This window comes from Sturnus vulgaris, chromosome 1 (assembly GCF_052056855.1).
Source record: "Sturnus vulgaris isolate bStuVul1 chromosome 1, bStuVul1.hap1, whole genome shotgun sequence".
Classification (NCBI taxonomy): domain Eukaryota; kingdom Metazoa; phylum Chordata; class Aves; order Passeriformes; family Sturnidae; genus Sturnus; species Sturnus vulgaris.
This window is the reverse complement of record NC_142243.1, coordinates 70,855,870-70,868,261: the sequence shown is the minus strand read 5'-3', so window position 1 is coordinate 70,868,261 and position 12,392 is coordinate 70,855,870. Positions and strand designations below refer to the sequence as shown.

The following is a 12,392-nucleotide window of genomic DNA, read 5'->3' as shown; positions in this document are numbered from 1 at the left end:
TGAAGCTCTGGTAGTTCCACACATAAAGTCAGTCCCACCATCATACTAAATTCCAACACCATATTACAAACACCAAAGTTAAAATCTCACAGAACCAGACCAGGATATCACTCAGTGGTGAGAAACCCAGGGTATAATATTGCCCAAAGGGATTTTCACAATTACAGCCAGTCATGATGAAAGACAAAACTGAGGCCAAGAAGATGCACATAGAAAGATACTGCCCATGGCATCATGGCACTGTCACCCAGAAACTGCAATAGGTTACTGGGTGGTTTCTCTTCTGTTAGTTTCTTTCCCAAAGTTATGTAGAAAAGTTGAAAGTGTCAACAGGCAAAGCAAACATTAAAAGGCAATTTTATTCTTGTTATGACAGAGAGACGTAATCCAAGTAATATCTTATGCAAGAAAAACCACAAAAATCACATCAATTCTTGTAGATATTCAGAAGTTTTCTTCTACTATTTCTGTCTGGGTGTAAGTCATAAAACAACCACAGACATATGTACACACACACAAATAAACTGGGAAGAAAAGAACAAAAACAAGAAAAGAGGTGAAAACTAAACCACTGTTTTGCATACCCAAATTAAAACTGTACTCAGGAGTGACATTTAAATCTTCAGATTACTACCTAATGTAATTTAATGTTTATTCAGATGGATGAGAACTATAGATTTAAGTAATGCTATTAATCAACAATGCTCAAGATATTGGGTAAGATCTTACAAAGATAAATGCATCTGAATAACTTACCATAGCAGTGTAAAAAAAGGGACAACAGAAAATCATAACATGCTAGAAAAATGTCTCTAATTCCTATCTTAATTGACTACAGAATTCTACACAAATGATTCAAAATAGCACTAAGGTAAGTTTCTTCCCATTTCCAGCTTCATTTTCAGGACAAGACAAGACTGAATCAGGATGCTGGAAATCTGCCCTATATTTCTCCGTTTGTCTCTGACTTTGATAGCCTGGCATGAATGATTTCACCTTTCTTGCCTGTGTTCCACTTCCACCTTCTTCTGTTGTGTCTTATAGCTCTTGTTTTGGGGCATGGACAATTTCTGATACATTTGTATGGAGCCAAATAGAAGAGGCACTGACTGGTTCTAGCTAAAGAGAACTGACTTGTTCTAAGTTTAATACTTCTAAGAAACCATGAACATAACCTCCAGGTTGCTTTAAGCTGCTGTAGGTCACAGAGAAGCAGGTATGGCTACCACAAACACCTCAAAAAAAAAGGTTTCTCGGATCTTGTAAATTTTCCAAGTTGGGACTTGGCTACAGAACTGGTGGATGAAGTCATCAATGCTCCTCTTCTGGGTGTTCTCTCAGTCTTCAAATTACAATAGCATTGTGCTTTGAATAATTACTGAAAATGCTGTCAATGTCTTAGTCATGAAACTTGTTTGAAAGACAAATCAGCAACTTTTCCCCCACCACAGCTAACAGGTGCAAGCAAAGCCGAAAAAGTAGAAACAAGTAAACCTGAGAAATCTAGGAATGTCCCACAGCTGTGAAGGGAAAAAAAAAACTTAAATGAAATATAATTATGTTTGCATGATCCAATCTGTGATCTGATCCCTTGAGTCCAGCAAAGTGCACAGCTTGTTGAAGCCACAGAAGAGCTATGACAGGAGCATTCGCAGGACAACACCGCATGGGCAGAGACGTGGCCATCAGAAACGTCAGAATCCTATCAGACTGTAGCCATACCATGGATGGGGATCATGATGTAAACAACTTCACAGGCCATGTGTTACTGCAGGAACTAGCTCTTGTCAGAGACAACGCGATTTCCTGGAGATTAGAAAAAAGGATGTAGAGAAAGACATGATGCAAATACACCAACAACAGTGTATGACCTCCCTCCCCCCAAAAAGGGGTGTAGGAGCAAGAGCCCATACACTAAATTTACCAGGTTTCCTTAAAAACACGTGTCTTTTGTGCTCATGTGAACTTTCCAAGGTTTCTCTGTTAGCAAACAAGATTACTGTGAATTTAAGTGCTTTTAACTGAATTTTACTCCTTAGAAGGCATTGGAAAACTGACAGTGATAGGACTCAGCTGAGAGCAGAGATTTTGTGGGGCCAGCTACAACGAGCCTTGATAAGCAACAAGAGGAAATTGATATCTCATAATAACAGTGATGCCTAAGGACACCCATCATACCCCGTAGCGCTCTGTCTGTTCCTACCTTTGCTCAGGTGCAGCTTCACTGCAACTTGGCAGAGATGTTCCACTCTGCATGTACTTCTCTAGGCACTGTGAGGGGGCCAGTGGCTCTCAGTACACGGTGGAAAACACAATACAAGTCTGAGAGATTTGGACTTTTGTACTTAGACCAGTATGTCTGGACACATAACTAAATACATGTACTGATTTAAGCCTAAGTTAGATTGCTCTGGAGTCTGTTACTGTATTGAGATTCTGAATGGAAAGCAGGACAGTGTTTGGGTAAAGGGCAGCACTTCAGTTTTCAGGATTCTTAGAACAGCTGGTGAAACTACCCAGGGATGAAGACACATATGAAAACACAACTGTGAAATTTCAGCTGTCACTGATCACACCCTAGCCTTCCCAAAAGAAACTGTTTTAAAATTATTTGTGCTTTTCTCTCTTCCCATCACTTTATGCTTAGGTATCTGGATTATTTTTCATCTAGGTATAGAAACTGAAAATAATACCTTTCCACCTTGCTGTACCCTTTTTCCTCTCCCTCAGCTTGATACACGTACACAGAACACTGTCTTTTTCCCTTATATGCTCCGGGTCTGTGCTCACTTTACACAAAAGACTTTCCTCACTAATATCACCAAATGCCTGAAAAACAGAACAGACAAAACCAACATATTATTATGACAACATTCAGTACAATATCAGAGGGAACATAGATGACTTTGATTACCCTTCCCCACCCCTCTCGCTTTCAAAATATCACAGCTTAGAAGCTTTTGTGTGTGTGAAATTTTATTCTGTCATACTAATAACCCAGCTTTGCAGCAGCTTATGGTTTAGCTTTCATGGTTCAGTTCCACTCCTGGGCTTATAACAATTTTTCTAACAGTTCTGCCAAAATATTATAAAGTAAAACTTACTGTAAATGTATTCACTAATACAGATAGAGCAGTGAGATTAACAATTTAAACACATGTGAAATGTGAATTCACCTAATTTTTCTCACTCTAAATACTTTAGTAAAACAATGGAATGGGGATTTTTACGCCCGTTGCTTTTCATAATTTCTTCTTATGATGTTCTTGACACATGGAGATTTGAGTGAATAAAGAATATACACTCAAAGAAGGAAATCATGGCCATGAGGAGGAGATGTTACAGGACTGGAAATTGGTTCTAAAGCCAAGGCACTGCATCAGATTCAGCTGAGCTCATTAGTAGTTACCACATCACATGTGTGATCCTCAGCTTGTGTCATGTGGGTGGCATTTTGCACAAGAGTGCCCTGACTGCAATTGTTTTCATGTTTTGGAGTGCCCATGTAAGAGAAATTTTGCTATGATGAATTTGAGCAGAAATCAAATTTCAGATACTGAGAAGTAACTGAGCTCAGCTCTGTCTAGCTGCTGTTACTCAAATGTTAGCATGAAAAAGCAGATTGATCCAGTAATACAGTAATATTTTAAAGAATTTTGCTATCCTCAATCTAGTTTAGCACAGCTATAATAAATTTTCCAAACACAAGTACATGTAAGGGAATAATCTCCACTTTCTAAGTCTTTAATAAGACTTGTTTCTATGCAAAAAAAGAGGATAGAGGGGATATTTAGAGTTCACTTGAAAAGCCTTTCCTTTGGTGCTGGTTAACACATACCAAGAGCTCTTCCAAATCTGATGATTCACATATCCAGCATGACTGAAGCAATAGGAGCCCTTTGCTATAATTAAGGTGCTATCATTTACTTGTATACTTTAAATTGAAGCTTGTATAGATATGTCAGATTTCTAAACTTGATCAGATGTTGTGCAGAGTTACATTCTTAAATTAAAGTCCAAGTTGTTGTTTCTGAGAGTGACTTAATAGCAGCAACCTTATGGCTAATCAACCATGTAGTAAAGTTCACTGTGCACTTACTGCAGTGTAATTATAAAGTGAGCAAAAATATAATTGATGCATTTTGTCAATCTGTGTAGCTGCAAGGTACTTTTTCAAAGGTTATTTTTTTATTCAGATAAAGCAAGTTAATGCTGTTTTGGCAATTATCCTTTGACTTCAGAGATTTTACTGCTGATTCAGGTAAAACTGTGATAGATGAATAAAGATTGTAGGTGTTTAAAAGTACAAAACACCTTCTGCAACAATCAGTGGCTCTGCCCTTTCAGCATAAAATTGTTCTGAAAATCACTGAAAATACAGCAAATCTTAGTGTTTAAAGTGAGTTTAAACTGAAAGATGTATTTAATACAAAATAACACTTTTAAAGTACTCCTTAATTGTCATCACTACTGTTTGCTATATAATACAACTAGAGAGCTACGGCAGCATTTTTCCCTTGAGTACTGGCCTGAGACTGAATGGGTGTGCTTGAACTTGTTTCCATTCCGTCTGCAAAAAACTGAAGGAAAGAGTTCTAACCCTTCAGGACCCCAAGAAAAAAGAAATTAAAATTTCCATGAAGATAATATATTTGTGTATGTGTTGCTTGGGTAGGTAACCCTTGCTTCTTGCCCCACATTCTCTGCAAGCAAAAAAAAAGCCAGTATGATTTAAAATGGAATATTCATATACAGAACAAGGTTATAATACTGTAGTTCTGGTATTTCAGTAATTTTTTGGTTATCTGAAAGCCAGTGAGTCCTGTTGAAAAGGTCCAGTCTCATTCCTTTCCTGGTCCTCCTATCAGAGCACAGACAGCACCATAAATAAACAGGACATGGCCACTTGGAGGAAAGAAATCTTTTTTCACGTGACTCTGTGACTTTCTGGGCTACAGAGCATATATAATCTGAGATTTGTAGAATACTAGGGAGGGTGGAAATGGCCACATGCTGCAAGACTGCCTCCTGCATTTCCATCCTGTTGCAACAATCTTGACTGCAGCTGATAATAAATTCGCAATTAATAGATGCAGCTTCCATTTAAAACTATACTACAATTTACTGGGAAAAAAAAGCAAGGACCTAATATTGTACTTTATAGGGAAAACGACATGAAACAGAAGATATGGAGAAATACCTTCTGCTCAGCTGAGACACATTGTGCTTATGCTTGATCTTCAGCAGAGGCATTGGCTTACCCACCACAAGGGCAAGAACAACAGACTGGGTCCATTTCAGGACAGGGTTTACTTGTCACATGTGAGATGAGCTGGATCAATTTCGGAATGAAGCATATAAGCACAAGATTTCTCCAGGAAATCTCTTTTCCTTGTTCTCATCCTTTCAGTGGGACCGAAAACGCTGCCGGACAACTAATTCCTTTCTTAAACTGATTATCTTTAATTGAATTATAAGATTAAATGAGAAATATATACTGGCAGCAATAACTTAAAACAGTCTGGTTTACTTCTTATTTGAAGTGAAACTTGCTATCCAGCCATGACCCTCAACAAAAGGGCTGTAAGTTTGCAGGCTGTACTGATGCGACTGCCTATGTCCATGGGCGTATCCTTCAGCTGAGTTGGAAAAATGTGTGATTCCCAGCTGAACCTCAATGCATGTTGAGAGAGATCATTCTCCCACTGAATGCAGTTGCAAAGTATATTATGTTTTCAATGGGACGAGATTAAATCCCAGAATTAGGCAGGCAGCATGTGGTAAAGCCAATTCAGCCCACAAGTATGTACACACCTGCATGCATTAATCACTCTTCTGTGGGATAAACCTTTCCTGTTAATCCCTGGTTTTATAGGGATTTCTAGGAAATCAACTCATGGTTGGTATGAGCTGGCCATGTTTGTGGATGACCTGACATGATGCTGCTGAAGCCAGCCAAAGCAGTTTTACACCAATAATTACCTTTGCCCAGCCTCTCCCCCAGCCAAAACATCCTCACCCACTCCCCACAGCTGACCCAGCTTACAGAAAAGCCAGAGCTGTGCTGTTCCCTTCCAGTGTCTGGTGAGATGAGGATGAAGTCATGAGGTAGGGTGCCAACCTCAGGTACTGATCTGGAATGATCCTCCCTCTTTCTCTCCTCCACAAACCTTAGTGACCACTGAAGTGAGACTCTTCATGAAAATAGCACGTGGGGCTTTTGCAGTAAACTTGGCCAATTTGTTCCCTTAATGAAATTAGGGCCAGAAAAAGATGCACTCACATCCATGCATAAAATGTGCTGGAATCAACTGCATGGCTTACGCACACACAGGGGAAAAAATAGGGCCCAATATTCATAGCAACACTGTGTAGTAAAAAAAAAAAAAAAAAGAATTTGTGGAATTAGGAATAAAACATGAGGCAATTTGTTGATTTGCCCTGGGAATATAAGAGAGCAACAAATGTGTAGATTATTCTAAGGTTGTTTTTTCAGTGTCATTATCAGATTCAAGAACTGTATATAAAAGCATGCGGTCCTTCACATACTAAAAGTATAGTTTGCTCAAACAATTGTAAAATATTCAGTATTCTTAAGATTAAATATCTGAATATTGCTTCTGAAGGAACAGCTGTCAGCTTAAATCTAAAGTCTAGTTTGTTTACTGGCTGTATTTTATATCTGTTAGAAAATGACACCAAATGGCAATAAAATTGTTGTAAGTATTCTACTGGGGACTATAAATGCCCTTTGGTTACAGTGTACATATCTTTATACATAATTCCAGTATATTTTCCCTAGAATTATGTTAAATATGTAAAAAGCCTTTTCTCATAAAGGTAAAAATGCTAGATGTTTCCAAGCTGTAATTTAGCATTAGTGTCAAGATTGCTTCAGAAAATAAGCTACGGTTACTGTTTCATTCTTTTTAAGTGTCACTCAGCATACCATATCTGATCTTGTATTCAAAATAAACTTATATGATTTTATTCACTTTTCCAGAAGTGCAGGAGGGTTTAGACATAATTTATAGCATATGGATTGATGTAAATAGCTTAAACTAAGTAATTGGCTACTCACCTACGCTGTCTTATCCTATTACTGCTAGGTACTTTTCAAGTAATTAGGGAAAACAGATCTCTTTTATCCAGTAAGTTTAAATTGGATGAATCCTTGACATTTGTGAAGGCTTATTTGATAGATAAAATCATACTATACAAAAACTTTCTCTACAATGCTGAGGTTTACTAGGCCTATAATAAGAAACTGATTTTTTGTTGAGTTAAAGTGACTTATCTTTGCCCTTTTAATAAGAAATCAACTCCAGTCAGCAAAAGTCGAGATAAAAATCACCAAGCTGGTGTTATCACCATGTAGACAGCAAACACGTACCACTATCATTAACTTTTCTGTGCATGGATTTAAAATATGTTTAAAATGCTAAAATTCAATGATTTCCTTTATATTACAATAATATCAGATTAATGAATCCCAAAAAGCATGAAAAGTGATTTATTTTGAGAAGGTCATTCCTTGGTTATCCAACAGTTAAAGTGAATTACTAGAAAGGAGAAATATATTACAGGTAAAAAGGAAAATGGTTTTTACTGCATGTGAATTCTTTGAGTTTTACAATGCTTATGATAAAAAGACTACCTACAAGTTTAACCTCTATAATTTTTATGTTGCACATTTAAAAAAAAAATCTTTTTATTTAACATTTCTAGGGCAATTTATACATGTCACCTTGTACTTAATGTTCCTTTTAAAACAGTTAGTTTTACCTCATCCCTATGAAACCTATAAAACTACTTTTCATACCAGCCATGAAATTTCTAGTTATATTAGGAAATCTGGACCTCTAATGGGAATACCACACATTAAGATATAAGTATTTCAAAGAAGCTGTTACTTAGAGAACATTTATTCCTAGCTAGTGTACTTCTGCACACAGCACTTACAAACTGGCTTTGCTGATTGAGGGGGAAAAAAAAAAAGAAAAGAAAGGTAATTATTATTATTAAAGTGAGTTTTGGCTCCTTGGATAAAATTAGGTTCACATTGAAGTGATTTGCTGAATTAGGGCTCTGAGAAAATCTTGCTTTCAATGAAATATAAAAGAGTAGGATGAGCTGTAAATATGAAGTGAATTCCTTACTAGCATCCAAGGACTTCACAGCAAGATTATGCAAAATTCCTCTTATGCCTGTCAAAGAATATCTGCAGATACAGAAATATATCTGAAGTTGAAGTCACCAAGAGTTGAACACATGAATCTGGGGTTGAATTTGGGTGATTTCAGTTCTCATGGCTGTTCTCATGTTCCTGTGTTTGGCAAGAGAAACACGGCCCCAGATCTTGCCAGCCTGCACATACTCCTCATTCAGCTGAATGCTAAGAATCTACTGCTTAGGCTGTGGTGCCCTCTGAACAATGCCTACATTTGCACATATTTTTTCAAAGTTCTTATAATTCCTGTGTTGTTTTCTGCCAAATTTCTCATTTCCTCCTATTAAACATATTATTTTTTGAAGAACACCTGCCAAAACCAATACCCATCATGCTGTAAATGTCACAAAGCATTAAATATCTGGTGGAGAGATCTTAATCCCCAAATGCCTGAATTAATGAGATTTTACTGTAGTATTTAGGAATAAGTGTTATGGCCCTTTCAGTATTATTCCTGAAACTTACAGAAATTCAAAGTCAAAGTATTTCCATTTTTCTATCTTCAGAATTTTTTAATAAAAGTGAACAAACAAAAATTTACACTGCAATAATTACATTTTTACATTTGGTGTGTTAATATAATAGAAAGGGGGATTGTTTCACAGGAAGAAGATGCACGTGGATGAATGTTGAATTACTCCTTGCACTGTGCAGTTTTACAAGAGCACTAGCCCATCCAGAAGAACAAAATAAGTGAAAATTGATTGTTTTCTTACTCTGTGGACACTGCAGACTGAGTAGATGTATATACAAAGGTAGGACATGCCACAATTGCCACAGACCACCTCTGTTCTTACAAGTCGTGTTCCTACAGTGCCAACACAACATTTCATACAAATATCTTGTCTCTGGTGAGGAGAAAGAGGCTTGCTGATCATGAAGAAAGAAGAAAGGCAGCTGTCATTTCTATGACAGAGAGAGGGAATAGATAACCCTCTCTGCCCCTGTCAATGTAGAAGAAAAGCCTTCCCTCCTTCACCACTGCTGGAAAGGTGAGGAGAGGAATGAAAAGCAAAACGGGAACTCATCTTGTTTCTTTTGGTGAGGTGTTGTACCCATTCCAGAATAAAACAGGTATGATTATGAAATTACATTATGTAGGTAAACTTCTGGTAAGGAGAAATCTTATTTACACCAATGGGTGATCCAATGGAAGCTGATTAAATTTAGAATAACAGGAGACTTCTGACCAAATAGACTATAAGGATCCAGAAAAATCTTTCCATTGCTTCATTGGGAGCAAAATACCTAAGATAGACAAGGGTTAGGTAAACTAATTACCTGAGTCTTTAGAGCAGCTCTAGATAGTCAAACTGAAAATCCTTGTACATTACAAGTTGTCAACAGAGGGAGCAAACTGAAAAGATTATTCCAAGAAACCCAGGTGCCTTTCATCTCCTACACTCTTAAAAACTATACATAACATTGCAATGCACCCTTACGCTCCAAAACAATTTTCTAACCCCACTCAAGTACCCCTGCTTGTCTAGCTGCAGAAAAGGGGGATAAAAATGTTCCTGAGGGATGACAACAGCAGCAAGTGGTAAAGCTCAGGTGTATTTTTCCCCATGGCAGCAAACTTCTCACTTGTCAGTGTATAGTTTTAAAATTCATTACATATTCCTAATTTGGAACTGAAGCAGAAAGCCCTGACCTACAAAGCACACAAATGTATAATTACATCTGTTATCAACTAAATGTAAGATCTGTATATGGGCTTTACTGCAATTATTAGTTAAGCACATTTCTTATATGTAAGTGCATTTAGATCTACAAGTAAAAATGCTGTAAAGAACACATTGATCTCCTAAATTAGATGTGCAACTTTCAAGACAATGAGGTAAGACTCAGTCATGGATTTTAGGGATAGGCCATGTTATGATCTGGTGTGGGAAACTATAAGTGGCCTGAGCCATCCATATTACACATTGCTTACTTTGTAGATGCTGGAAGCTTCTCAAAAGCTTACCTGGGAAGACAAAACTACATCATATGAGAACATATTTCTTCTCTCTCAGAAGTACAGAACAGATTAATGAGCTGAAACAGTGCACTGGATTAAGATTGCCTTGGGTTCAAAGACCCTTCTTCCAATGCCTGGTGGAAGCTGAATGAAACCTCACCACTGAAAAGCTGAGAAGAGCTTAACTGAGAAAAACCATTCTGCAAAAAGCTACACTTGTAACAGGCAGAAAGTAGGAGTTGGGCTGCCTGGTCGACCTCCAACACGGAAAATGTGTTTTAGCAAAAGTCTAGGCAATTATTCACATGAGGAGTTTCTTCAACAGACTTGGGCATGGACCTGGATTTGCAGTTTCTTTGTTCCAGTAATTAAGTTCTACTTCATGTAGGCCACATGCCTTCTCTTGTTTTCTTTGGCCAGCTTGAAGACTCCGATGTCTTCACTCTGGTGAATCACAAGTTCCCCGGGCAGAAAATAATGTTTGAAATCCTTGAGGACAGTTTCCTTTAAATTAAATTTTCTTTAAAAAGCCAAGTAGGGCAAAGACATTAAGAATAAAATCTTTAATGAAGAAAACAGCCTTGAAACATTAAACAAAGGAGCAGAAGCAATGTTTACCTCATGCTGGAAAGATGTACTTGAACCTTCACCTTAGAAGTGTGCAGATGAAAACACTGTGTTTCATCACCACTCGTGCCACTTTTGGTAAAAAGATCAACATAATGATGCTCCCACTTCTTATCCGGGTAGGCAAAGTAATATTGTTTGACTCTACTTTCTCTTAAATGCCAATCTTTTTTTAAGAGTCTCTCAACACAAGACCAAAGGCAAAAAGGAAATGTTCCTCTTCAAAGTACTTAGAACCAAAATGGCAAAGCAATGAACAAAATGCAGCCCATGAAACAAGTAATGGGTGATACGCCTCTTTAATAACATCTTGTATTGTATTTTAGTGCACAAGCTGCTGAAATGCTGACAACATTTAAGATTCAATCTAAAACATGCAAGATGCCAGTAGGTAGTCTAACTGTGCCTTGGCTCTGTGTATCTGAGTACAAACTAAGTGAATGACCATACTTGTAGTAATAGCTGTCCATTAAATGTGCACAGTACTTACCTTGTATATTTATATAAATATAATTCCTGTACAGAATGACCTTATGTGGTTCTAAGAGATATATATTTATAAATAATCTCTATGTGTGTAGTTTCAATGTCTATCTTACATAATTGCCTTTAAATGGCTCTATAAACAATCCGAAATTGCTACTTTGCACTGCAAAAGCATTAACTCATTGATTATACACGACTGTTTAGGAGTGAGGTCTTCCTGTGGAAGCTTTAAGTGTGTATTTCAGGCAGGGTCAGGCACCGCCTATTGTGGCTGTGACCTAGTTCTGAAAAGCACCCCTTTTCCTTCAAAGCCTGTCAGCCAGGAGCCTGCTCACACCTACCTCAATGATAGCCCCATCAGGCAGCCTGAAGAAGTGCCTGTAGAGCTCCTGGAAGCCGCTGAGGTGAACCGTGTAGACGGAGATGTGAACAGTGGTGCTACCTTTCCAGCTGGCTGCAGCGTCAGGGATTTCATCCTGGTGCCGGAGGTCACAGCTGGAGACACCCGGCTGGCTGGCGTGGTCCTTCCAGATGTAATCAGACACTGCCACCTAGTGAAACACAGCCCCCCCCACCGAGGACACACACACACACACAGAGCCCCCCACCCCCCACCAAAGGAACATATTTAATTAACTTCTGGCAAGAGCTTAACCGATTTAAAATGATTTTACAATAAATCTGCAAAGCCTGTACCATATGCAGTGCTTGCACACAGTTCTCTACTACATATTTTTTTATGACATAGATCTAAATAGAGGAGATAGACAAATCCCCAGTGTATATTCTATAAAGTTAATTCTGCACAGATGAAGCTGTAATTGACTCCCGTATTAACCAAAAGTAGGGAGATCAAGCAGGGTAGGTTAAACAATAAAATGGCAATGCTGATTAGGAAAAAAAAAAAAAAAAAAAAAAGAAAGCTTCCCAAGAATTTTGTGACCGAGTATTTGTATTTCTCTCTCTTTGAGAAGCCTTTGCTCCTGTACCCACAAGCACTTTTTAGGCTCTGATCTCTGTAAAATATTAAAATAACTTTGTGCTGCTAACTGAATTGCAGATGAGGCAGAGTAAATAAGGTGTATT

The 12,392-nt window shown here is 37.8% G+C and overlaps 1 protein-coding gene across 1 annotated transcript in view; it reads right to left on the bottom strand.

Annotated features, from left to right (window-relative positions):
* Nucleotides 1–341: 341 nt before the first annotated feature.
* The window catches only part of LOC106854741 (uncharacterized), a 175,500-nt gene continuing 163,449 nt past the window's right edge, over nt 342–12,392 (bottom strand). The window contains exons 20-22 of the mRNA XM_088169582.1: nt 11,648–11,857; nt 2,694–2,829; nt 342–1,806 (exon numbers count right to left, since the gene is read on the bottom strand). Of these exons, the coding sequence (XP_088025708.1) occupies nt 1,778–1,806; nt 2,694–2,829; nt 11,648–11,857 (375 nt within the window). The 3' untranslated portion in view covers nt 342–1,777. The remainder of the gene's footprint in view (nt 1,807–2,693; nt 2,830–11,647; nt 11,858–12,392) is intronic.